This window comes from Myodes glareolus, chromosome 8, assembly GCF_982192425.1.
Source record: "Myodes glareolus chromosome 8, mMyoGla1.1, whole genome shotgun sequence".
NCBI lineage: Eukaryota > Metazoa > Chordata > Mammalia > Rodentia > Cricetidae > Myodes > Myodes glareolus.
In genome coordinates, this window is record NC_142033.1 from 26,162,114 (window position 1) to 26,186,445 (window position 24,332).

General features: G+C 36.4%; 1 protein-coding gene across 1 annotated transcript in view; it reads right to left on the minus strand.

Moving 5' to 3' along the window:
* The window catches only part of Adgrl3 (adhesion G protein-coupled receptor L3), a 722,793-nt gene that overhangs the window by 88,087 nt on the left and 610,374 nt on the right, over positions 1–24,332 (minus strand). The window contains 2 exon segments of the mRNA XM_087908936.1: positions 19,092–19,268; positions 20,021–20,229. Coding sequence (XP_087765062.1) covers positions 19,092–19,268; positions 20,021–20,229 — 386 coding nt within the window.

Here is a 24,332-nt window from a genome sequence, read left to right on the forward strand (position 1 = left end):
TTACTAAAAAAGCAGCATGCTAACTGTATAAGGTAAAATTAAGGCTTATTAAAGTTATTATCTCTAATAGTGGTCTAAGATTTGTTAATATTCAGTGTGCATGGCACTCTATCCACACCATGGGTGTTTGTAGAGTTTCAGACAATATGTTTTGATCATATTTTCCTTCCCTAAACTATTCCAAGATCCTCTCCCCTCATACTATCTAACCAACTTTATATTCTTTCTCTTTTATAAGCAGAAAACAAAGAAACAAATAAGCATGACTCCAGCAGGGAAAAGAGGAAGTCATCACAAACCTTCACCACTAACCAAGAAGTCATTTGTATGTGAGAGCTTCTGGGGAAAACCAGTTTTCACCAATGGAGTGGCACTGGAAAAATAAAGCACACTTCACAGTATCCTCATGCTCAGGAAGAGGTTGCCAACACAATAAGAACTAATTATTATTATCATCAGGAGTCTATCAGAGCCAATTGCTTTGCTCCCGTAAAAAATTATCAAAGACAAGAAGAAATTATTTAAATTAAAAACAAATTGGATTAAGAATGTAGGAAATAGTAAGTTTTCAATTTAGGTGGTAGAAGCCTGCACAAAATCAAGATTACCCATCAAATTTTGATACATGTACTCCAAGAATATTTTTTGCATGACTGCTACATGTCAGATATTGATTCAAAGAATGGAAATATAAACATGCAGATGCACATATACTCATATCCCATTATTCATTTGGTTTTCTTAGCCAAGGGAATTTCAGATAACAGAAAAGGAATAATTACCATGCTTCCCCTTTTCCATTCCCATGAATAAACTTATCATATTTTCCGGAGAACATGGTCTTTCAGATAATACTCTTGAGGGCAAATTATCCCCTAGGGGACAATGTGACTTAATCCAGATTTGTTTTGTGGATTTGAAAAATGCTTTTAAAATCTAATTGATGCAAGTTGTCTTAAGTGTCTATCTTAGAAAGCTATATAAGTAATCATTCCGGAGAGGGTTTCACAATTGCCCGAGAGTCCAGGAGTGCCCTATTTTATCCCTGTGTTTGCCAGACACGGTAGAATGAAGCAGGTCAGAAGGAACAATAATCAGTGAATGGTCTCTGTGCTATATAAAGCAAACTTCAGTGATCTGGAACAAACTGAATGCAGTCAGGAGACCCTGCTACTAGGTCCTACTAAAAATACTAGGAACCACAGAGATCAGGTGAAAAGGGGGTTATTTATTCTAAGTATTGAATTATATCTGCACTTAAATTTCACGGTGCTGACTTTAAAGGGCATCACAGTGTTCATGCCCAATATCTGGTGAGTTTGCAAGACAGTTGTAGTTTTGGTAAACTTTTACAATTTTATTGTGGGGAAAAAAACTAATCTGTTCTTCTCAAGTCACACAAAAGTTCTGGGTTCAACTTCCTTTCCTGGGAAAGCAACTTGAACAGAGCTGGCTATGTATCTACTTGGATACTCAGTTAAGTACCTAATAGATACTAATGGGGAAGGAGTGGGAATTGGTTTTTTTAAAAAGTGAATAAATAACTGATATTTTCAGAAAGCATAATAGTTTATGTCAACAAAGTCTTTGTATATTTTGCTATTTGACACCTAAAAAATTTCCTAGGGGACTCTTAGAGGAAAATTTTATTTGTATAACTGAATCAGTTGATAATGTTCAAGATGACTTTCCATAGATTACGAGTCATTTACCGAAAGACCAAGATTCTTGACCCTGTGCATTCTTATTTTTAATTCTCATTCCTATTTCTTTTAATCATAAATTTGAATTATAACAAACTGCAATGACAATGTTGTTGAAATAATAACAGTAAAGTTGGCCCTGTAGAAGGCCTGTGCTTCCTTCTTACTGGCAGCTGGAGTCATACTGTGTCCCCTTTTGATGGTTGGATCCCTCACTTAAACCCATACCTATTTAAATCTCCATGGGTAATTACTTTTTTCTTATAAAATGTTTCTCAATAGAACTGTAAGGGCACCACTAGCTGCCATTTCAGTCACGCTTATAGGAACCTAAGATGATAAAGACAGAAAGTTGTTGCTTGAGGGCCTAAACTCTCCATGCATCGTGTATAAGATAAAATCAGTTATTTCCAATTAAAAATGTTGTTAACAGCCAGGGCTGGAGAGCAAGTAAGGTGTGATATATAAATATATTACTGGAGCAAGAACACTCCCCCAAATAATTGAACTTTATTTCATATTACTAAAACTCCATCTGTGTCCAATTCTTTAAACAAGTGCCTTTGGAAATTGTATCATTTTCTCTGAGGCATCCTTATCAACTGGCTAAGACTTCTTAAGTCACGCGGCAACTTCTCTTGCCACTTTTATTTTACAAAATGATGATTTTGATGATTACTTATCAATATTAAGATACAGATTCAAAGCTTGTTTTGGGCATAAAGACTGAAATCAAGTATTTGGAGAGCAAATAAAAGACAATTCATCCTGCGCCCCCACCCCCCAAAATATGCATCTTTAAAGGAGTGACAAAGAATGTTTCCAAATAGATTTCCATGGATTATTTTTAATTACAAAATTAATATTCTCATACACTGTAACTTCAATTCTGGGATTAATCATAATAATACTATTAATACGGAAGCCTCTGCATGCACTAAAGTCTACTGTGCTTCAGTATCTATGACATGGAATTCTTGTCAAGAATCAGCGTACTGAGCAATTTTGACGTTGAAACATTCAACCAGACATGAGACCTGAACTCCATTCAATAACACTTCCCAGCATGAAAAAATCGAATGTGAAGACTAAGCTAAACCAAAGATCCAGGGCAGGTAAAATAAATTGTGATCCTTGAGCAGTTCCTTCCCGGGGAAAACCAAGGCAAAACCCAATACTGGAAGGATGAGAATATATTCTATAGATGAATTATGCAGTAGATAATAGAATTGCTTTAATGTAAGTATCTTTTTGGCAGAAAAAAAATTTTAAACTTATTTGCCAAAGTGTTTAGGGATGGATTATTATGATGTCAGCCATTCACTTGCAAAATCTAATAATATTACAGCAAAAATAAGCATGCATATATAAAATTGACAGTATGATTTAAATAGGAAAATGGTTTATTATTTATCTACTTCTCTAGGAAATGCCTATAAAATATTGAAGTGAAAATAATAGAATAATTTTAAATTTAATATAATCTACTCCTAATTCCAAACATGAGGATGCACCTGGAGTTGCAGGAAGGAGAGTTCTGGACAATCAATACTCCATCTCTAAAGAAAATTACTTCAGGAAGATAAGGCTCCTGCACGTTCTATTGATGTCAGTAAACCGTGAGTCTTTTCCCCATTGCCAGCACAGGATATTCCTCTTTTACAGCAGAAGAATACAGAACGATGCTCTTGGACAGACTGATCCTAACTAATCTGATACACGGTAGGACACGCAGTGTTGAAAAAACAGGGTTGACAAAACAAGAGTGTACTATCAAATAAATAATTTCAAATTTTAAATGCCATAAAGGAAACATAGTACAAAATTATGTTCAATAAGAGAAGCATGCGTATGTCTTTGTACTAATAGATCGCCAATTTTTAAGATATAGTTAATACTGTAATTGATAATGTAAAGTTTTACATTTTGAAACCATTTTTTAAAAAATTTTCTATATTTGATAAACACTACACTTGCAAGTTATCTAGTGTTTTGTTTTATGTAGATACACTTAATTATTGCATGCAAACTATGATTTTCAATCTCTACATCTACCTCCATTATGCCATATGCACATAGATCATTAAGTAAGGAAAATAATTTTGGAAGTTTTACTGTGCAACTTTGAGCATTCTATACTAAAAGTTTTTATTTTTATTAGCATATGTAATGTATTTAGTAAACTAACAAAGTATTTTTTCCAATTGACACCTGAAAGGGGAAAAACAGTTCTTCTAGAACATAGGAAGTCTCATGTGGAAGCAGAACTTTATTGTTTAAAACTACCTCACATTTTCTTATACCTTAGAAAAGTCTCAGATTTTAATGTTTAGCACACAGATGCTATATTATTGGACTTGAAATTTCAGGCAGGTAAGCATGGCTGCTTACCAAGCATGAAGACCTGGGTCAATCCCAAGAACCTGTATAGCGAAGGGACCTAGTCGAATGGGTTGTCCTGCAACTTCCACACGTGTTGTAGCATATGCTGTTCATACACCCATGCGCATACACAAAAACACGATGTAATAATAAAATAAAGCAGAAATTTTAAAATGAATTTATAATTAAAGCTTCCAGGTTTGATTGCTTTAAATGGATTAATACTATATTAAGAGCAAAATGCACACTGGTTCTGTTTTTATTCTTTTGTTTTTCTTTTTGAGTCTATGGGTTTTGGATGCATTAGTATTGGAGTGAAATGAAACAATAAATTTATGAAAAGAATGCAGTAACCAAATTAAGGACATAAAAATGTTTTATAGATGATAAAAATAAATGTCAAGTTGAACTGATAAGAAAGTATACAGAATATTTTATTACTAAATCTTAAAAATTAAGAGTTGGGAAGAGAAAATAAGTAGAAATATAATTATGGGAATCTATCCTAAAGTATTTCTTAGGCTTCTGTATAAAAACTACAGTATCAATGATAATTCATTTAGTTTGAAGCTGATTAGTTTAAGTTTACAACCACCCCAACCTCTACTAATCATGATTCTACATTCAAATTGATTTTTTCTTTTTTCCTTTTTCTTTTTTAAGTTTAATGGAGAATTCATAATATGCAACAAATGCCATTTCTGTTCTGTATAAAACTATAAGTTTGTGAAAGGATTACTTTTCTGTCTAAACAAGAGACAGCAAAATATTTTTGTAGACAATAGAACCAGTGAAATTCCAAGTTGTGTTGCCAACTTGGATTATATAGCAGTAATTTGTGAAAGTCACAAGTAGATGAGAAGGCACTTTAGATATCACCGTAATTGAGTATTGCAATAAAATTATGGATAGCAGTTTAAAGAGTGTGGTTCCCTAATCAAAGGAAAATTCCTTATGACACCAGCATTATTAATCTAACATCATCAGAGATGACTCTAAAGAGTGCTGGGGTTGATGTGGAAATTCATAATTGATAAAAGAGCAGAGAATAAATGTCTATGGAGTGTTCAGCCACAGAGAATTTATTTTGATGCCATACTGCATCCTCCTAAGGCTCAGGGACCATCACAGGTGAGGAGGCAGAAAAGCAGTAGGAGCTAAAGACTGGGTAGGACCAGAGGTAATCAATGCCTTCTGGACACAATAAGACCACTGCACTCATAAGCTTATAATGGCTGAGGTTGCTTGCCTAAGACCTGAACTAGATAAAATAAGTCAAAGATTCAGAATGGAAAGGAAAAGGGCTTATAGTTTTCCACGCATAGTTGAGGGGCTAGTGGTAGCCGAAGGATTCTCAGGAAGGACTGCCATTTTTTTCAGAATTTGACCACTGGTAGGTTGACCATGTTCTAGCTGATAACCTTACATTCTTGTAGACTACATGGGCAGCACATGAGAGTCAGTGGGCTATATAAAAAAGAGAACGTGAAATTGGGAGGAGGTGGGGCATGAAGGACTGAAAGGAGGTAGGGAGAGGAATGTGGGAGAGACATCAACAAAATACGTTATAAGCATGTATGAATTCTCAAAGAATTATTTTAAAGTATTTAAAACTTTTATAAAGTAAAAGATACAAAGAATGGTTAACCAGAAACAAAAAGATTTTAAGATATTTTTACTATTTTGCTTGAAGCCTTAACTTTTTTTATATTAAGATTAGGATTTTTGTCAGTTTCAGTATTTCAGAAATAATTAAAATAAACCTTAAACTTGTTTTCCCTATATTAGAAATTTTTAAAAATGTCTTTTCTTCTAATTTCTTTACAATGTCAAATGGTATACTTGTAAAATAAGTAAGCAAGAGAGGAAAATATATCTTAAAAAATAGTAATAAATCATTTTATAATTACGACTACTTATAAGTGTTATGCCCAAATCTGTGGGGTCCCCACAAAAACCAACAAAGGAGACCGAGCCCCATATGTAAAAGCAAAGAACCTTTATTTTATGCAAGTTTGCAAACTCGGTCTCTCTGCATGTCCAAGGTATTGGAATAAACGGAGAGCCCCAAGCTCAGTTAGAGTTGGGTTTTTATAGTAGTAAAAATTGAGATGAGTGGTTTGTAAGGTTCAGGACCCCTGATTGACTGGCATTTGTCTAGGGGTGTCCTGGTGAAGTACACTGGCAGGTGATCCTATCTACAGTGGTTGGAATGTCAGGCATTTCCTTTGAATGGTCTGCTCTTGGGTGGGGGTTGGGTAATCTCAGTTTGTGGTGTTTTCCTGCTACCAGGTATTGCTTCAGGGTAAACTACTGAGACTCAGGCCTCTTATTCAAATTTATTGATGGCCAGAGTCCCAGGTGATAATGGTTGGAAGTAAAGAACTTTCTTTGGGTGACCTGCCCAGACTTAGATTATCATGGTTGGCCACCACAATGAGTAGGAGAAAAAGAAAGCCCTCAGTGTTTTCTGTAAAAATGGTCATGGATTATTTATTGACTATGAGATTCCCAGTGCCACTTTGGCATAGCACATATAAGTCTAATACTAGATAAGTATTTCTTTTTAAAAAATATTCCCCCACCAGAAATATAACTAGTTCTTGTGCCATTGTTTGTGACTACTATGCATTTAATCAACTTATTAATAAGCATTCATAATATATATTACCCATTAGTAAATCTAATTTAAAATCTATTTACTTTTCTTACCAACTAATTAGAGGTTTAGAGACTAGCTCACTGAAAAATGGTTACTCACTGTTATTTAGATTTTTTGGTGCTAAATCATGAATTTAGGATAGATAATTAAAATAGGACAATTTAAAAATTTTAAGTAACACAAAATCCACCTTAGTCCATTGCCTTCTACTTCATAGAAAAGGATGGTGGTGAAAACAAACAGAATTTTCCATGTCCATTCTGCTGTCTGCCTACCTCTACATGCCTAAAAGCCACATCTCTCGCTTGATAAACTGTAAATTCCTTGAGTCAAGGGGCCTGGTGTGTGTCCCTCCCTATAGTATTTTGTACACGTACCACGATGTGAAATCTTAAACAAAGAGCCCAAGGAAGTCCTCACTGAGAAGGTAACTTTGTGTAAACTAAAACTCGGAGATTGGGGCGGGGGGGGGGGGGCGAAGCATTCCTTAGAGACTACAGTACACCTGCTCTGTTTGGGAAGGCTCACACAATGTGAGACAAAAGAATCATAATTAAGGGGTTGTTTATGGGGCCAGCATCTGTGAATTTGTATTTATTAAGGCAAGGAGACTCAGCTGGCAGTTTCAAAAACTCACAAAACTGCTTTTTGAGAATAAATCTGTGCGGTGGTGTGACCTCTTCACAGTACTGAGGAATCCCTTTGGCAACTATTTTGATGATTGAACTGGGAAGGGCCAGGAGAGGAGGGACTTGCTAAGCAGTGACAGCAAAACCTCAGTGTGGGCTTAAAGCAGAAGGACAACAACGATGAAGGTGCTGAGACCAGCCTCTCTTTTGCCCACAGTGTAAGAAGAGGACTAATAGGCAGGATCAGTAAAAACAAGCAAAGTAAAGAGAGTGTGTGGTGTAGGGCAGGACACCTGGCAAAGCAAAGTAGTTATGCAACAAGATGAAGACTCTATGGGGAAATTATGATACTTGCCACAGAAAGCTCAGGACAGACTGTACCAATTTATGATAGTTTGACTGCTAATGGCTTGACCTAGAATATTTGGAATATGATGGTGCAAAATCAGAGCTTTATTGACAAAAATATACCCTTCAGATTTGAACTTCGGTGCGTCCCTAGTCTATATCTAGTATTGGGGTGCTGGGTAGTAGCAGTAAGCCACATATACTGGCAACCATGTCTTCACAATAGGAATCAACCTGTTGTGATTGATTCCTTCACCATGCACTGTATTGCAATGAGTGTTTGTTCACTGGGTTTTGTACTCAAATCCTATGTGTTCAAAAAGCCCACCACTGTCTCCTGGGCACATAAAACCATCCTGTTTTTGTACTTTCTTTACCATATTCAATAAATTATAGGATAGTTTACATGTTATTCTAAAACAGGTTTTGTAGAGGTGATTTTGTACAGTTTCAATAGAATATGTATACAAGAACATTTAAAGTAAATGCGGCTCAGATTAAAAACTTTCTATGTTTCTTAAAGTGAATCTATTTATGACTTATGGCATTTGAACTTACAAAGACAGCTTTTGGGATTTATTTACAACACAGGGCAATGAATGTCTGTAATTATGTCAAGTCCCTGCTTCAATCTATGAGTCTAGAAATGAAGACTGAAACCTAGGAACTGTTAATTGATGTTTAAAACCATATGACAATATGAGATCAGATAGGGAGAAAAGCAGTGATTTTCGTAAACTTTTTGGCACAAGTGACGATGAGAGGGCATGCAAGTGAGGACCAGCCAGAAGAGAAGGCTAAGTAAATCCAGGTGCAGAAGAAAGAAATGTATGAGTGTTAAAGGCAGGACACGTGAAGAAAGTGTTAGGCGAATCTGGCCAACTCATTCTCCACACATAACCTATTTAACCATATTTTACTCTTCCTACAGATCAAGATAGTTCTTTATTAAGTGCTCTCTGACGAATTAGGTTCAAATCCAACACTTTTCTCTACATCTCTAAGTCAAAGGGCAGGCCTCGGTAATCATCAGTATCACAGCCAACACCATAGTATCAGTTCTTTAACCTTCTTCTCATTCTCCTATGTTCCCCAAATTGCAAGGAAGGTCTTGGGGGCCAGAAATTTGAAACAAAATCACTGGATTGTACATGGTAATACATGGGACAAGTGGGAAACAGGAACTTATACACTATAAAGGAGAACAAGATGTACTTTCGAGGATTTGTGAATCATTTTATAATGATTATCTTACTCAGGTCCTCAAAATATGGGAAAAAAACAAGTGTTCCTAGGAGTAGGGATACAGGAGCCAGCTGTGATAGCTAAACATGAACAGATCACCCAGAGGAAGTTTTTTACTTCCAACCATCATCACCTGCCAGTGTAGGACTCAGCCATCAATAAGTTTAATGGAGGCCCGAATCCCAGTAGTTTACCCTGAAGCAATACCTGGTGGCAGGAAGAACCACAAACTGAGATTACCTGAGCACCACCCAAGAACAGATCATCCAAAGGAAATCTTAATGTTCCAACCGTTGTAGATAGGATCACCTGCCAGCACACACTCACCAGGACACCCCTAGACAAATGTCAGTCACTCAGGGGTCCTGAATCTTAGAAACCCCTCACGCCCACCTTTACTATAAAAACCCAACTCTAACTGAGCTCTGGGCTCTCCATTTATTCCAATACATTGGACATGAGGAGAGACTGAGTTTGCAAACTTCCATAAAATAAAGGCTTCTTGCTTTTACATACGGGATCGGCCTCTTTGTTGTTTTGGGGGGGACTTTGCTGATTTGGGCATAACATTTGGGGACTTATCTGGGATCCCCAAGCCCACTGGGGCTACCACCCGTAGAGCCTTCAACCGGCCGGTAAGTTGTGTTGTTTCATGTCTCAGGTTTGTGTCTCATTTCTCATGACTTTCTGTAGGCAGGCCCAGGAACCATAAGAGCCTGGAGACGATCTAGGTGAATGTGTGAAAAGATCACAAAAGAGGGGCCTGGAGGAGATGTCCCCAGGGCCCTTCTGCAGAGGGTGGTTGTTATTCCTTTGGGTCTGGTCACTTTAAGAGCTAACCACGCCCACTCCCCAGCCACTTCTGACCTCCCTCGTTGCCATCTTCCCCTGTCTTTGTTTTTCTCTATGTTCCTCTTCATGTCTCTCTGTTTTCCTCTTCTTTAAGCAATAAATGTCTCCCTCTTCTTTAAATAATACTAAGTCCTGTGAGCATTTTATCCGCCATAACCGCCCGACTCCTCCGGCCACATGGCGCTGCCACCCTGGAGATCTTGTAGGGACCCACAACCATCCTTGTCGGAGTAGCAGCTGCTCTACTCCTGCTCGCAGGAGTAGCGAGCCTGCCAGGGAACACACCTGCTTCTTTTTAAAGAACAATAGTGGTTCCCTCTGGTGAGACGTGCGGGTAGGGGTCTCAGTTCTTTGGAGAGACACGTGGGTAGTGGTCTCAGTTCGATAGCTAGGAAGGTCACACCCACAAAACAGCTTGAGGCTGTCATCTTTGGTTTGATTTGGCGCCATTGTCCTGTTCATTGTCCTGTGTGTCTGTGTGTTGTTGTGTTTTTTGCCCTGACTTAGTCTGACTCTGATGATATGGGACAGACTCAAGTCACGACTTTTGGACTTTGAAATTGTGATCATTTACAGAACTGGACTTTAGAGATTGGGCTGTAAGCATAGGACTATTTTTTTCCTAAAAGGGATAAGACAAATAAACTTTACCCGCCACCTTAAACATTTCATGGAAAGGAGTCAGCCTTGGCCCCAAGCTCAAGGCTGCAGTGCAGCATGCTTGTGTGGATGGGTGGCTGGGCTATGCAGCCCTGTTACTGCAATGTAGCAAGGCTGCCAGCCACCGTTGTAGGGGATGGATATATACTTCAATAGGATTTCAAACACTGAACAGAGAATGTGGGGTTAATTGCTATGGCTTGGAGAGGTTGACAGTCTTCCCCTCCCCCCCATGCTGCATACCATCCTGTCCCTGCCCATGCTGGTGAATGAGTTCCCTCCGCCTGCCCTGGGGGCTGCATGCCTCAACTTCTGTTCAAACCTGGTCAAAGTTAGGCTCTGTGGGTCAAGGACTCTGGCTATAGGTGTTGCAGTAATGGCCAGGCTGTGACACTACAGCCAGACTTCCCTACAGCAGAGCTGCTTTGATCATTCAGATCCAATGTGTTATAAATATCTGTCATCATTTATAGGGACTGGTTACAAATTATTATATGTTAATGTATGAAAAATACTACTGTTGGTCTCAAATGTTTCATGCTGGTACAAGCTTTTATGTGATGTAAATTTAAAGGTTTTTTTTTGTTTTAGTATATGCATGTTTCTGTTATTGTTTAAAATATTGTAGGCATGCAATATATCCTACACCACTGAGGGAAACCACAAGAAAGACTTTGGTAAGAGTTTTTATGTTGTCTGAAAAGTGAGAGAAATTTTGGTATGTTGTCTAAAAAGCAAGAGAGATTTGGGTATGTTGTCTGGAAAGCAAGGGAGAAAGCAGGAGACTGAAAAAAATGAAGAGAGAAAAATGGATTAAAGGTATATAAAAAGTTATAAAAGGTCAAAAGGGGATGTAAACTATGTTTGATTTGGTTTTTCATACATGAAAATACTGACTATGATTGTTTTGCCGAAAAGTTTGTCTATGTAAGTTTTCTTGCAGGCATTGAGCTGAGATAGAAATGGCCTATTTTTGCTGTCTCTGTCACCTATCACTGCTGTGGACACATTTACGGGTCTGACTTCAGAAATTTACCACTGAGCTCTGATTACTAAATTTGGGTTAGTAGAAATTCAGATGCCTTTTTGGTATAGATAATGTTAAAATTGCTATATGTTGGGTTTCTTTTTTTTAATTGAAAAGCTGGCTCTAGGATTAGATTATGGCTCTTCCTTTGTGAGGCCCATATTTTATTTACTTCAAAATCTATGCATAGGTAATATTAAAGAAACCATAAGGCATAATTCCAGTTTAAATTTTGAATTGCCATTTTGCTAGCATTGAAAAAAAAATGGATGCCACATGATTTTACCACCATCTTGATAATAAATCTCCAAGATAGTTTGGATTGGGATAGATTTTTGCATGATGACTCATGTCCCTTTCTAACTACAAGGTATATATATTTTAAAATATTAAAGCTGCACCTCAATTTTTGATACTCAAATGTACCTAGCTCTGCCAGCTAAACTTTGTTTATTTAAGAGTTACCCAGGTGATAATGGTTATAAGGACATAAAGGGATTATAGGAAACAGCTGAGGTTTACAAATGTATGGCAAGACTAGAGTCCCAAAGAATGTGCAGTTGCAATAATGAACCTTAATAGTTTAAGAAATGACAGTGCCAGGTGATAGTCACCAGAAGTACCAGCTACAGTGAAATGGAGCAGGCTGAGGTCTAAAAGACAGGCTATATAATGCTGTCTAGGGTGGGAGCAAAGAAGTACTTTATTTTTTATATTCTTGGTATTGTAGGAAGACATTTAAGAGATTTTAATTTTTTAGGAAAAAAATTAAATAAATTTATAAGGCCATGAGACATCTGCGCTATGAAATGTTTTATTGTTGATATTTAAACTTAAAATAAAAGGCTAAAAAATAGGATCAGAGCCATAAGCACCAAAAGCTAACCAGAAATGGAAATGTTCATTTCTTGTGATGCAGAACGCAATGACCTAAGCAGTTTGATAGAGGATTCAGAACAGTGTCCAAGCCTATGAATCTCAATCTTTTGGAGGTTGTACAGGGGTAGTCTGGGACCATCTGCATGTCAGATGTTTGAGTTGAGATTCACAACATAGGCAAAACTGCAGTTGTAAAATAACAATGGGAAAAAATTCTGTAATGGGAGGATCACTATAACATGGAAAACTATATTAAAAAGTAAAAACATTAGCTAATTAAATTAAAAATTAAAAATATATTTCATTGTTCAAGGCCTATTCAGGCTCAAAAGTTTAGCCTCCTTATCTCTGCTAATTTTGTTGGGTTTAAGCTATTTGGATAAACTGAGTCATGACTTTTTGTATTGATACTAAGAGGTTTGGATCTCCTCTTCTGGGTAAAAAAAAAACGTTGTTTCTATGCCAATTCCTCTGGGGTAATTAGAGATTCAATGACCTTGTTAATGATAGAGAACAGAACACTCACAGGGAAGCTGGATGGAAACTTGTTCAGCTGCTCTCCTTGGTTAACAATCTTACTTTCAGCTCTAACTGGCCCCTAATTATCTTGCTTCTTCTTCTCAACAGACTCGATGGCTTTTGTTCAAGAATTGGTCAATACTGTTCAACTGATGGTATTGAGGTTCCAGTATCAACCCAAGATTGAGTCCTGTCATTAGTACTTGTGATGGGGAAAAAAAAAAGAGGAAGGACCCAGGGCAGCTTTCCCAGGGCAACTTGGTACACACCTGCCAAGATGGGTTCTATAGACCAGCAAGAAGGTAGACCTGAGTCTCAGTTTGCCCTAGGGCAATGGTAGCTCTTAGACTCCCTCCTGTTCCCATTTCACCCTGGGACCTGTTCCTTGCCTTTGCAGGAGACAGCATTAATTGCTAGATATAAACTTGCTCTGTGTTTATCCTCAGAATGACTACTTCAGTTTCTTTATTAGCTACAATTCAAAATGATTACAGAGTGTGGAGTTCTAGTCTTGTGAAAACTGCTATCTTATTATACACTGTCAGGAAATACAAGTTAGTCAGTCATATTTAAAGTACTGATATAATTAGTTATAGGAATAAGCCTTATTTAGTTCCCTGTATATGTTTTCAAAGTAAAACTTAAAACAAATAATGAGAAACAAAGTTTCTCTAATCAGACATACCTAGGTAGCCCTTATACATGAGAGTTCTGCAGAATATGGCATTTAAAATAATGATTAAAAAGCTTATTACATTAGACAGAGACTCCAAGATCCTAGCAGTAACCCAAGGTCTCCAAAGAAGATTATGAGGCACCACGATGTCTCCACCTGGATTATGATGACACCGACCACTGGGTGAGATGCCGCAGAGCAACTCCTGCTGCCAGGACCTGGTACAGACTATGGACAAACAGCAGGACCTTGGAGAATTGATTAAAGAACTTTTGCTTAGACAAAATAAGGTCAGTCTTTTCCATGTCTCTCTTCCACAGAAAAAGAAAAAAAATTCACCTTATGGGCCTAACTTAGACAGTAAGACTGCTATTCTGGATATTTCTGCCTCCAATGCTATGGAGACCTGGGTATGACTAACTGTATATGGACTTTGGTCCCTGTTATTTTTAATAGATTCGAAAACATTTGGTCTGTACTCAGATATACTTTATTTATCCTTCTGAAATCTCTGATAGTATTAAGGGCAGTTACAACATCAGTTTAACAGCAAAAGGTATCCAGATTTTTCCACAAACCTATAGCCAACTTGTTAGCTCATTCTAAAGCTACAAAATTTTCTCTGGACAGCAGAAAAATACACATGCTTCTAACTAAAATCTGTAGTTTTTGCTAGAACTCAAAGGTATGAATCTATTCCTATCTGTTATTTGCTCTTTTTTAAATTTTAATTTCTGTTTCTACTTTAAACTTATCTTAATAGGTTTCCACTTGGTTGGCAGATGAGCTATCTAAGCATCCATTGCTGACTACAACCTGCTCTGAATGTTGGCGAGCCCTGAACTTCCTGAAAGCTGATGTGGGACCAGTCCAGCTGATATAAACACTCCCTATCCCTTCAACGAAGTCTAATGAGTGCCCCAATGCCCAAATTTCCTCTCTGTCTTTGGTTAGCCTTTCAACTTGCTTTTGGCATGGATAACAACGCCCCAATGTCAGCTTGAAGTAGTTGTGGAAAGGAGCACATCATTCCATACTCCCTGCCCAAAATAAGGAGAAAGATTGAGACAAGGAAAACTTCCAGGCATGGGGGACAAGATAATTACCTATAGTGCCTGTAGATATACTAGGAAAATAGGTTCAGAGTTGATAATTAATGGATTTATTAATTTAAGTAGTAGTAGTTCCATACCTTTTAAAACCAGGGGCAAGCAGGAACCAAGATTGGGTCCTGCCATTGGTGCTTGTGAAGGGGAAAATGTAGGAGCAAGCAATGATAAGCTAAACATGAACAGATCACCCAAAGGAAGTTTTTTACTTCCAACTATTATCACCAGACAGTGTAGGACTCAGCCATCAATAAGTTTAATAGAGGCCTAAGTCTCAATAATTTACCCTGAAGCAATACCTGGTGGCAGGAAGAACCACAAGCTAAGATTACCTGAGCACCACCCAAGAACAGACAATCCAAAGGAAATGCCTAATGTTCCAACCATTGTAGATAGGATCACCTGCAAACACACATTCACCAGGACACCCCTAGACAAATGTCAGCCAATCAGGGGTCCTGAACCTTACAAACCACTCATCCCAACTTTTACTACTATAAAAACCCAACTCTAACTGAGCTCTGGGCTCTCCGTTTATTTCAATATGTTGGACATGCAGAAAGACCAAGTTTGTAAACTTGCATAAAATAAAGGCTCTTTGCTTTTACATTCAGGACTCTGTTTCCTTGTTGTTTTGGGGGGGGACTTTGCGGATTGGGGCATAACAAAGGAGAACTCATCAGATAAAACCAATAAACAGAACTCAGAAAGGCAGATAGATAAGTACAAAGAGAGGCAGAGAGGCAGACACAAATAAGGGCAGTTCATTGCTTAGATAGCCTAGAATGAAAATAGATGCTAAGATTTGATGTCAACAGGTAGCAAGATTATCCTAGCAATTCTTCCTTTCTTTCCAAAGTTGTCAAACAAATTATCTGATATAATGTTCCTTCCTTTACTTGGGTATATTGTAGAGTTAAAAGGAAAGTAGACAGTGTATATAAATGTATCTATTCTAATTGGTTGCTGTATCTCTCATTGTGTGTTAATAAATTATTGCTCTATTTAAAACAGAAGTTTAATGGAAATGTGTTAATATATTTCATTTTCTGATTCTAGTGATGACTAGGCCCAGTGTTTTCAGTTCTTCTTTAATCATGAAAGAGCCAAACTCATGATCCGGGATCAAAATGGTGCTGACTGTGGTAATCACTAGAGACTGCAATACAAGATCCACGTGAAGCATTCTGTGTGAGTGATTGTTAAAGGAAAGTATCGATTTCCATTTATTTTGTCTCTTGTTGACACACAATAGTGGTCACAGTCATGATCCTTTTAAAATGGATTGAAGAAGGGCTGTTAGGAAATGAACTGAGCCAAAAAAAATGATATTTTGTGGTTGTCTAAATTTGAACCATTTTTCAGAATTTAATGTCTTGGCTGGTAGAAATGTAGGATCCAAGAACCTAACTAACACATTCCAGTATTAAATCTATCATTTGTCAATGTGGTCAATCTTGCTGACTTCAATCAGTTTGAAAAGCTTTGACAAAATTGGCCTTATAGTCCTTTGAAGACCAGAATTTTAACTGTGTTGAAACAGCAAAAATAATTTTATGTTGCCAGCGGACATAGATGCAGTCTTCTTCAAGAATACCTGTACCATTTTTTTTTTCTAAATTGTAAACCCTCCCCACCCAACACACATACAAACGAAACTATGCAGCAGGAAATGACTTGCATCACAGGAAGAAAGCAGGCAAACCCTGGATTAGAGTTTTCAATTTCTAAAAATGTGTTGAACATTAATCCCTGTTCCACTTTTACTAATGCCATAGAGGTGAAAATTCACAAGTATCTAAATTCTTGTTGCTAATTCATCTATTAGAATACATAACCGAGATAACAAGCTTTATGTATGTTTTCTATGTGCTAAGTCTAGCTGGAATTCAAATTTCCCTTATGCCTGCTATGGTGATAGTCTTTCTTTACTATTGATCTATGTGACACTGTGTAGGTATAGCAGGTTCCACATCTGTCATTCTTATGGGATCGAGAATCATCTATGCAAAATGCAAAGCGTTCCATTGCCAGCAACTTCTAGAAAGGTAATAGTGATGAAATTGCTTGTAGATTAATTGTTCATGTATCTTCTGAACCCTAGTTGAGGTCTCAGACTTTTAAAAGGTAAAGTAGATCATTCACTGGGTGCCATTGGATGATGCACTCCCGGCCCGCAACTGCCACAGTCCAGCAGAACTCTGGTAATTGTAAGATGTCAAAGTTCAGATTTTGTGTCCCCTTGTCATTACACCTAAGTTTTGTAAATCAGTATGTGCTCCATGTTTCCCAACGTGGTGTATTGCTTGTAAATATTGAGACACGTAGGTCATGCCACATGTGAGGATGTTCTCAGATTCCAGTCCTAGCCTATAGGTGTTAAGCTTATTAAATTTAGCCAAAGCCCTACTGAAGTCACCATCTTCAGTTGCTGGTCAATCAGGCTCTATACATGGTGCAGTAATCTTCAATTTTTCATAGCATTTTCAAACATCATATTTAACTTCTTTGTCATTTTGTTTGTATGCTTTATCTAATTGGGATATTCTTTACAACTTTTCCAATAAATTCTTAATTTCTTAATAGAAACCTTATAATCACCACCTCGAAGCTAGCAATTTTTTCTGCTTTTATATATTCAATTTTTCTAAAGAACACTGCAAAAGCTTCATTCGTATCTCTTTCTTACTTTGATGTAACTATTTGTGTCTGCTTTCTCTATGAAAATCCATATTCTGGAGTATAGAATTTATCTTTTTTTAATACATTAAATATCAACAAAGCTGTCCTTGATTGAACAGTTAAACTTGTTAATATATGTTTTCTTTCAAATTGTATTCAACTTATAAAGTAATTTGTCTTAAAATGTATCATCTATCAATTCTTAAAGTTTCATAGTAAGTAATATTATTTATATAATAGAAAATTTTATGAAAATTTATGAAGGAACATTCAGTTATTGTCAAAGCTAATTTAGGTTTTAAGTACTCATGCTTTTAAAATTTCAACATCTATTAAAATTAGACGAAGTACTATAATGTGATATCTTATAAAAACAAAGGATTAAATGTTGACATAATTCATATCTCACTCTAATAAAAATTATGTTAACTATATAAAATTATATAATATAGACTGAAGAAATGGCTCAGTGGTTAAGAACGCCTACAACTCTTTCAAACAACCAAGGTTCAATTCTCATCACTTACATCCCAACTAAGAAACATCTATAACCTTGAGGCTTCCTCTGGCCATGTGGGTACTGAACACATGTGGTGCACAGATATACATGCATGCAAAAAACTCAACTCGGTAAAACAACAGTAAACAAAAACCTTCAAAATATTGAAGTAAATATTATATTCTATATAATGTGATTTATATGAGATTAATGACTTTAATATTAACTAACATTATTACACTTAATACATAAAATATTTGAGAAAATTATACGTTGTAAACTAACACTTTAAATATTCATTTGGTTTATGAATATAATTATATATTCTTTTTACTGGATATTGTTTCAGAATACTGCCCATTTTTTAATATACTTTAAGTCATATAAACCATATAAGCTAGGTCTTCTTTCCTTACAACTATTGATAATGATCCACAAGTGGAATCAACTCAGATATTGGTCCTGGCCAAACGTTTTTTAGAGGAGCAAGACACCAGCGTTCCTACTCATTCCCAAATTATCTTGCTTTAAAAAAGCAGAAATATCCAACCTCTAAATATGTTGATCTAGGCCTTCTGGACACAGACGATATTATAGTTCTGTGGACAGTTCTCCTGTGTTTGAAGATACCCTAAAGCCTGCTTAGCCTTCTCTTTCATTGAAAACCCATGTTCTCTTTCTATGTGTATAAAACCATCTATGTGTATAAAATACTGTCATTCCAGAAACAGAAGCAGCCAACTTAGCCAGTTTTTGACTGTGAAAACCGTCAACCACCTGAACTCTTCCTTAGAATGGAATGTCCATTCCACTGTACTACAATATGCTAACCCCTCCACCCCACTGGGACCACACTTATTTGTTTTCCAGAAATCAGTTTAATAGTATTTAATCTCTGGATAGTTCTTTGATCTTCTTTGTAGCCAATCCCAGCTTCCATTATCCCAGGTCTAACTTACCCTGTTCATAAGATGACAGTATAGCATTCATTTGCCCAATTGAAAGCAGGGAGGCTACAGAGAAATTTATTGAGTAAACTTCGATTTTGTTTTGTATTGACAATGGAAAAAGAAAGAAGCAGTGTTTTGAATCACTCAAAAGGATCTGGCATGAACGCCGGAGTTCCTGGCTAAAATTACTAGGGGGAAAAATTCAGGAATATTTAGAGTTACCAGTCTCATTACATGCTAGAATAGTCCTGCTTTATGGCATGTCTTACCTTAACTTCCACATGTGCCATTAACACTGCAAAATTAGTGAGGTGGTTACAGGAGCATGTAGTATGTGTCTTGTTTGTAGTCAGGAGTCGACAGCCTTGTGTTGACCAATAACCTGTCATTGTGCGCTTGGAATAGCTCCAGAATGAACAGTTAGGGTTGAAATTTTCCTCTGACTGCTACGGTGGAAAAAGATCGATAAAGGCAATAACTATTTTACGATCGAACAAATGAAGTAGGAACTTTCTTTACCCACAGCACAACCTCACGCTATGTTGTAATCCTTACAGAGGTGTGTTTGGTATTTTCATATTAAGTGGCCCTCATCAATTTGGAATGAAATTGAATAGCTGTCATTTGTTGTGTCTGATTAGAAGTGAGATTATTATTTTCAACACTGATGTTACCAAAACGATGTTGCTAACAATGTTTTAGGATTGTACTGGCTTTTAAATTTCAAAGTAAAGAAGCCAACTGTTGGGGGGGGGGGGAACTTCTAAAAGGATGGTGTTTACAAATCTTTATAACATTTACAACTTCTAAATTTGTATATATACAAAAATATATCTTCACTCACAGACATGATTGCTTATAATAGTATCAACATGCTGCAGCTCAGTTAAATTAAGTGCATTGCAAGCTCTTTTAAGAACCGTGTAGTTCATATTTAGAGAATATAATTAATATTGTATTTATATTACATCTAGATGCAATAATGTTACTATGGAAAAATTAACATATCACCATTTCATATAGAGATCAGTTTTATACATCTTTCTGATTATTTACGAAAACAATCATGACTATATTCTTGAATGATATACTATATCAGACAATAGAAAAATATTTTAAAAAATTAATAAATTTAATATTTATTCTATAACAAATATAAGCAATATAGAAAATGAAACACGACATGTCATTTTCTTACCTTGATATGTTTAACAGTAAATACCACAGGATCGGCCAAATACACTTTATTACTGAACTCCTTATTTATTGCTGCTGTAATAACAGGAGAATTGACGATAACAGAATGATTTGTGGACATGGCTTCTGTGCCCAACTTCATACTGGCATTCTCCGTAGACAAATACGGCCCCAGGTTGTTATACAGGACAAAGGTTACTCTAATCTCCCCTAAAAGAAATGCAAGTGTGAATTAGAGATTTGAAGAAACTGATTAGTTTTTACTCCATACTAGAATTTGCAATTCTGATTAGGTAGTAGTCAAAGCTGTATAAAACACATTCGTGGATATAAAATCAAAGTTGCTTGATACCAAAGTACCAAGTTACTGATGAGGAAGGGGAAATTGAATTCTGTTGAGATCATTATATATCACTTCTTTAAACACTGAATCTCAAGCACTGTCTCACTGTATGCTTGAAGCTGAATTTAAGATGTTTCATAGACCCAGAACCAGAATCCAGAATCATAAAGGTTCTAGAACAAAATGTAAGATAATCTGCTACTACCTTGAAGATAATAAAATAATGCAAATAGCTGCAAAACTTATCCATAAAAGGAAAACTGGACTTCATCAAAATTAAAAAGATGAGCCTATTGAAATATACCATTAAGAAAATAAATATGCCCTCTACAGACTAGGGAACAATAGGATGAATAAACAAAACATCCATGCCGGTCAACAGTCTGATGACAGAAGATACTGTAAACAATTCAGAGACATTAATGGGCATTTTAGAAAAGAATATAACAAAAACCATTTTATATATGAAAAGATTGTATATGAAATCATTAACAATTAAGGAAAGAAAAAAATTAAAACTACATTTGTAATACTATTTTTCATGCCGTGGATCCTAATGTTTATACAGTCTTGGACTTGGACTCTTATACGCTGTTGATGGGAATATAAAATATTTCAGTGACTTGGAAAGATTTTGACACTTTTTATAAAACTGCATACTTATTGGCCCTTCCTGGATAAGTGAGAACATTTACCACAAAGAAAACAATTTGTATGAGGCTTTTTACAGAATCCTTATTGATCATAGCCTCTCTCTTGAAAGAAATCAAATAGTGGAATAAATATATTACATTAATAGAATATACTGTGTGTCAATACAACACAAAATATTAGTTAATGGCAAATCATGACTGAATATCCAAGCAATTTTTGGGTTACTTAATCTAAATAGAAAATAGCTCATATTAAGTGATTCTGGATATAAGATGTCTAAGAACAGAGTGATAATAAGAATGTTTCATTAGAAGAAAAGAGAATCAAGGAACAGTAAGAACCACCATGGAAATATATAGGAAACATTTAGTTTCTGGTTGGTTTTCTTTGTATTGTATGTTTTATTTATAGAGATTTTTTATACATTCAGATTTTTTAAACATTCACTCTCTATGTAATTCATTGTGTTTTAATTACATTTCAGTGAGATTCTTTTACTTTATTTTCTTTTTCCAGACAAGGTTTCTCTGTGTAGCTTTGACTGTCCTGTCTCCTCAGCGCTGGGATTATAGGTGTGCATCACCACTGTCCAGTTTGCAATAAGATGCTAATTTTTTTGTTTGTTTGTTTTGTTTTTACGAGACAGGGTTTCTCTGTGGCTTTGGAGCCTGTCCTGGAACTAGCTCTTGTAGACCAGACTGGTCTCGAACTCACAAAGATCTGCCTGTCTCTGCCTCCCCAGTGCTGGGATTAAAGGTGTGCACCACCACCGCCCAGCAAGGATGCTATTCTTTTATTTGTCCAAGAACTTTTATTTGTCAGAAACTATTTCTACAAAGTCATAAAGCCCTTCCCACCTTATTCCCCTTTGTAATAATCTCTTAATTATAGTAGTTTTTAAAGCTAACTACTTTTTTCCTTTTGTCATGTTTTAATTTTTATCATCTTTCCTATGTCAAATGTCAAATCCTATGTCTTATTTCTACTATAATTTGCCAAGAAACCAATGCTACTCTGACTACTACAACTAAAATGATGGGAAAGCCAAAGTGTCTATGAATTTCAAGGTCAAATAGAGAAAGAAAGAAGACTGGGTTAAATATGAGGTATTTATATGTGTGTGGGGGGCAGTTAAAAAGGTATGATCATAACTGTCTTGTACCTCAACTATACTTATATATTTATGAAATTCCTTGCTCTTAGGAATTTAAATACACAAAGTAGACAAAGGCTGGTTTTTGCACCTAGCCATGCAAACAGATTCTTTGGGAACTCCAATCAGAACATCCAATCGGATGCAATGACCTCATACTCAGACAGGGGCTAGTGACCCATGCTGCAGAAGGCAGAGATGCCAGCAGCTGCAGCTGCAGTGTTCCTGCATCCAGAGATATTCCAGATGTTGTCACGTGATGTAGCATGGCGGTATTTGATGAAATCCATTGTCATTTCAGTAATCTAACAAAGAGATTGTCATGAAGATGCCATGAAGTAAGAGAGGATTCTTTAAAAAAAATCTTATCTATAACTAATTTCAGTAAATTAGGACACACTATCACATAGCAGAACACTCATTAAAAATCCCATTACTTATATTCATATCTTGCTTGCTATTGCATCTGAGAGAATTCTTATCTCACCTTTATCTCTTAAGATACCAAATCTAAATAATATTTCCTCGTTAAATACTTATCTGTTACAATAGAAACAACAAAATTTTCTTCAAGATTTAGGATAAAATTTATGAGGCTTGATGGCTACAATTAATTTTTATCCAAGCATTTTTTTTCTTGATATTAGTGACTTTTACTATAATTGGCTCATAGTCAGATAATAAGTCATAACAATTCCACATAATGCTCAGGGGCATGTTGTCATTCCAACTTGTTTCATCGGTGCAAGTAATTTTACATAATTGTTTCAGAATATTCACTCCAAAGTGACTTGATGGGGCTTAAGATGAAGACATTGCACACCAATGCAATCCATAAAATAAGCAAGCCACTCGCTATAGCTAATGTAGACATATTTATGTCCTCTTTAGCATCTTATTAGAAAGTCTATCCAGTTATTCTATATCATCTTTGTAAATTCATTTGCTTTCACCATGTCTTGTTTACACCACTATGGCTACCAGGGTGATGACATCAGACATGGCCCCTGCTCTTGAGGAACTTAACTGCCTGGAAAGAGTGGGAAATAAGCAGACAGGCAGTAAAACAAAAGAAATAAAAGAAAAAAATTGATTTGAAGCAATATTGACTTAAGTATGGCTGAGGGGAGAGGGTTGAGAAATAGTGATCCACCTTAGAGAAGAGTTTCCATAAAAAGGTAGATTTACTTTTTAAGAGTCAAATAATGCGCCTTGCTCAATTGTCCTCAGGGAAGCTTCTTCACGAAACAGATGGAACAAATACGGAGACCCAAGGTGGACAATATGCAGGGAGTGAGATCTTGGAGACTCAGCAGCCCTAAATGGGATGGCTCCATCAAATTCCCCCCTTCAGGGCTCAGGGAATCACAGAGAAGAGGAGGTGGAAAGAGTGTATGAGCCAGAGAAGATGGAGTACTCCAACGAAACAAGGCCCTCTAAATCATCATGAGCAAAGCTTATATGAACTCACAGAAATTGAGGCCGCACGCACAGGGCCTGCATTGGTCTGCGCTAGAGGAGAAGTGGACAGATGACCTCATCCCTATGCGGAAACTACCTCCAACTGATAACCCTTTGCAAATGAAACTTTAGTTTTTCCCAAGGCAGTCTCACTGAGGACATAAACTACTCTTAAGTGCAGACTGCGTACCCAGTAGTAGATATCGGCCACAGAAAATGAACTCAACAGCAATCACTAGAGGTTTCTTTTCTCAAAATTTCATATCAGAAGCTATTTTCTTGTTAATTTTTATTTTTTAAAACTTTTATTTATATATGTTTCTTTCTTTTACCTTACATGTCCTTTGCATATATATGATGGCTTCCAGTCTAGGGTTTTTATTGGATTCTTGAGTGTGCAAATGAGTGTGTCCCTTGTGCCCTTTCTTAAGTTCCTATTCGTCTGTTTGTTTTGTCCTCTTTTTATGTTTTATCTTATTTTTTTATTTTATTATTATCCCTTAAAAGCCTGTTTATTTTTTAATGAGTAACAGAAAGGGGCATAAATCTGGATATGGGGGCATTGGGAGGAGTAAAAGGAGGGGACCTCTTAATAAGAATTAGGGGAGGGAAAAAGCTATTTTCAACAAAAGTGGAGGCAGAGTCAAACGGTAGAGAGGCTGCTATATACAGGAAACCCTGCTGCCGAGCCATTAGCTTTGT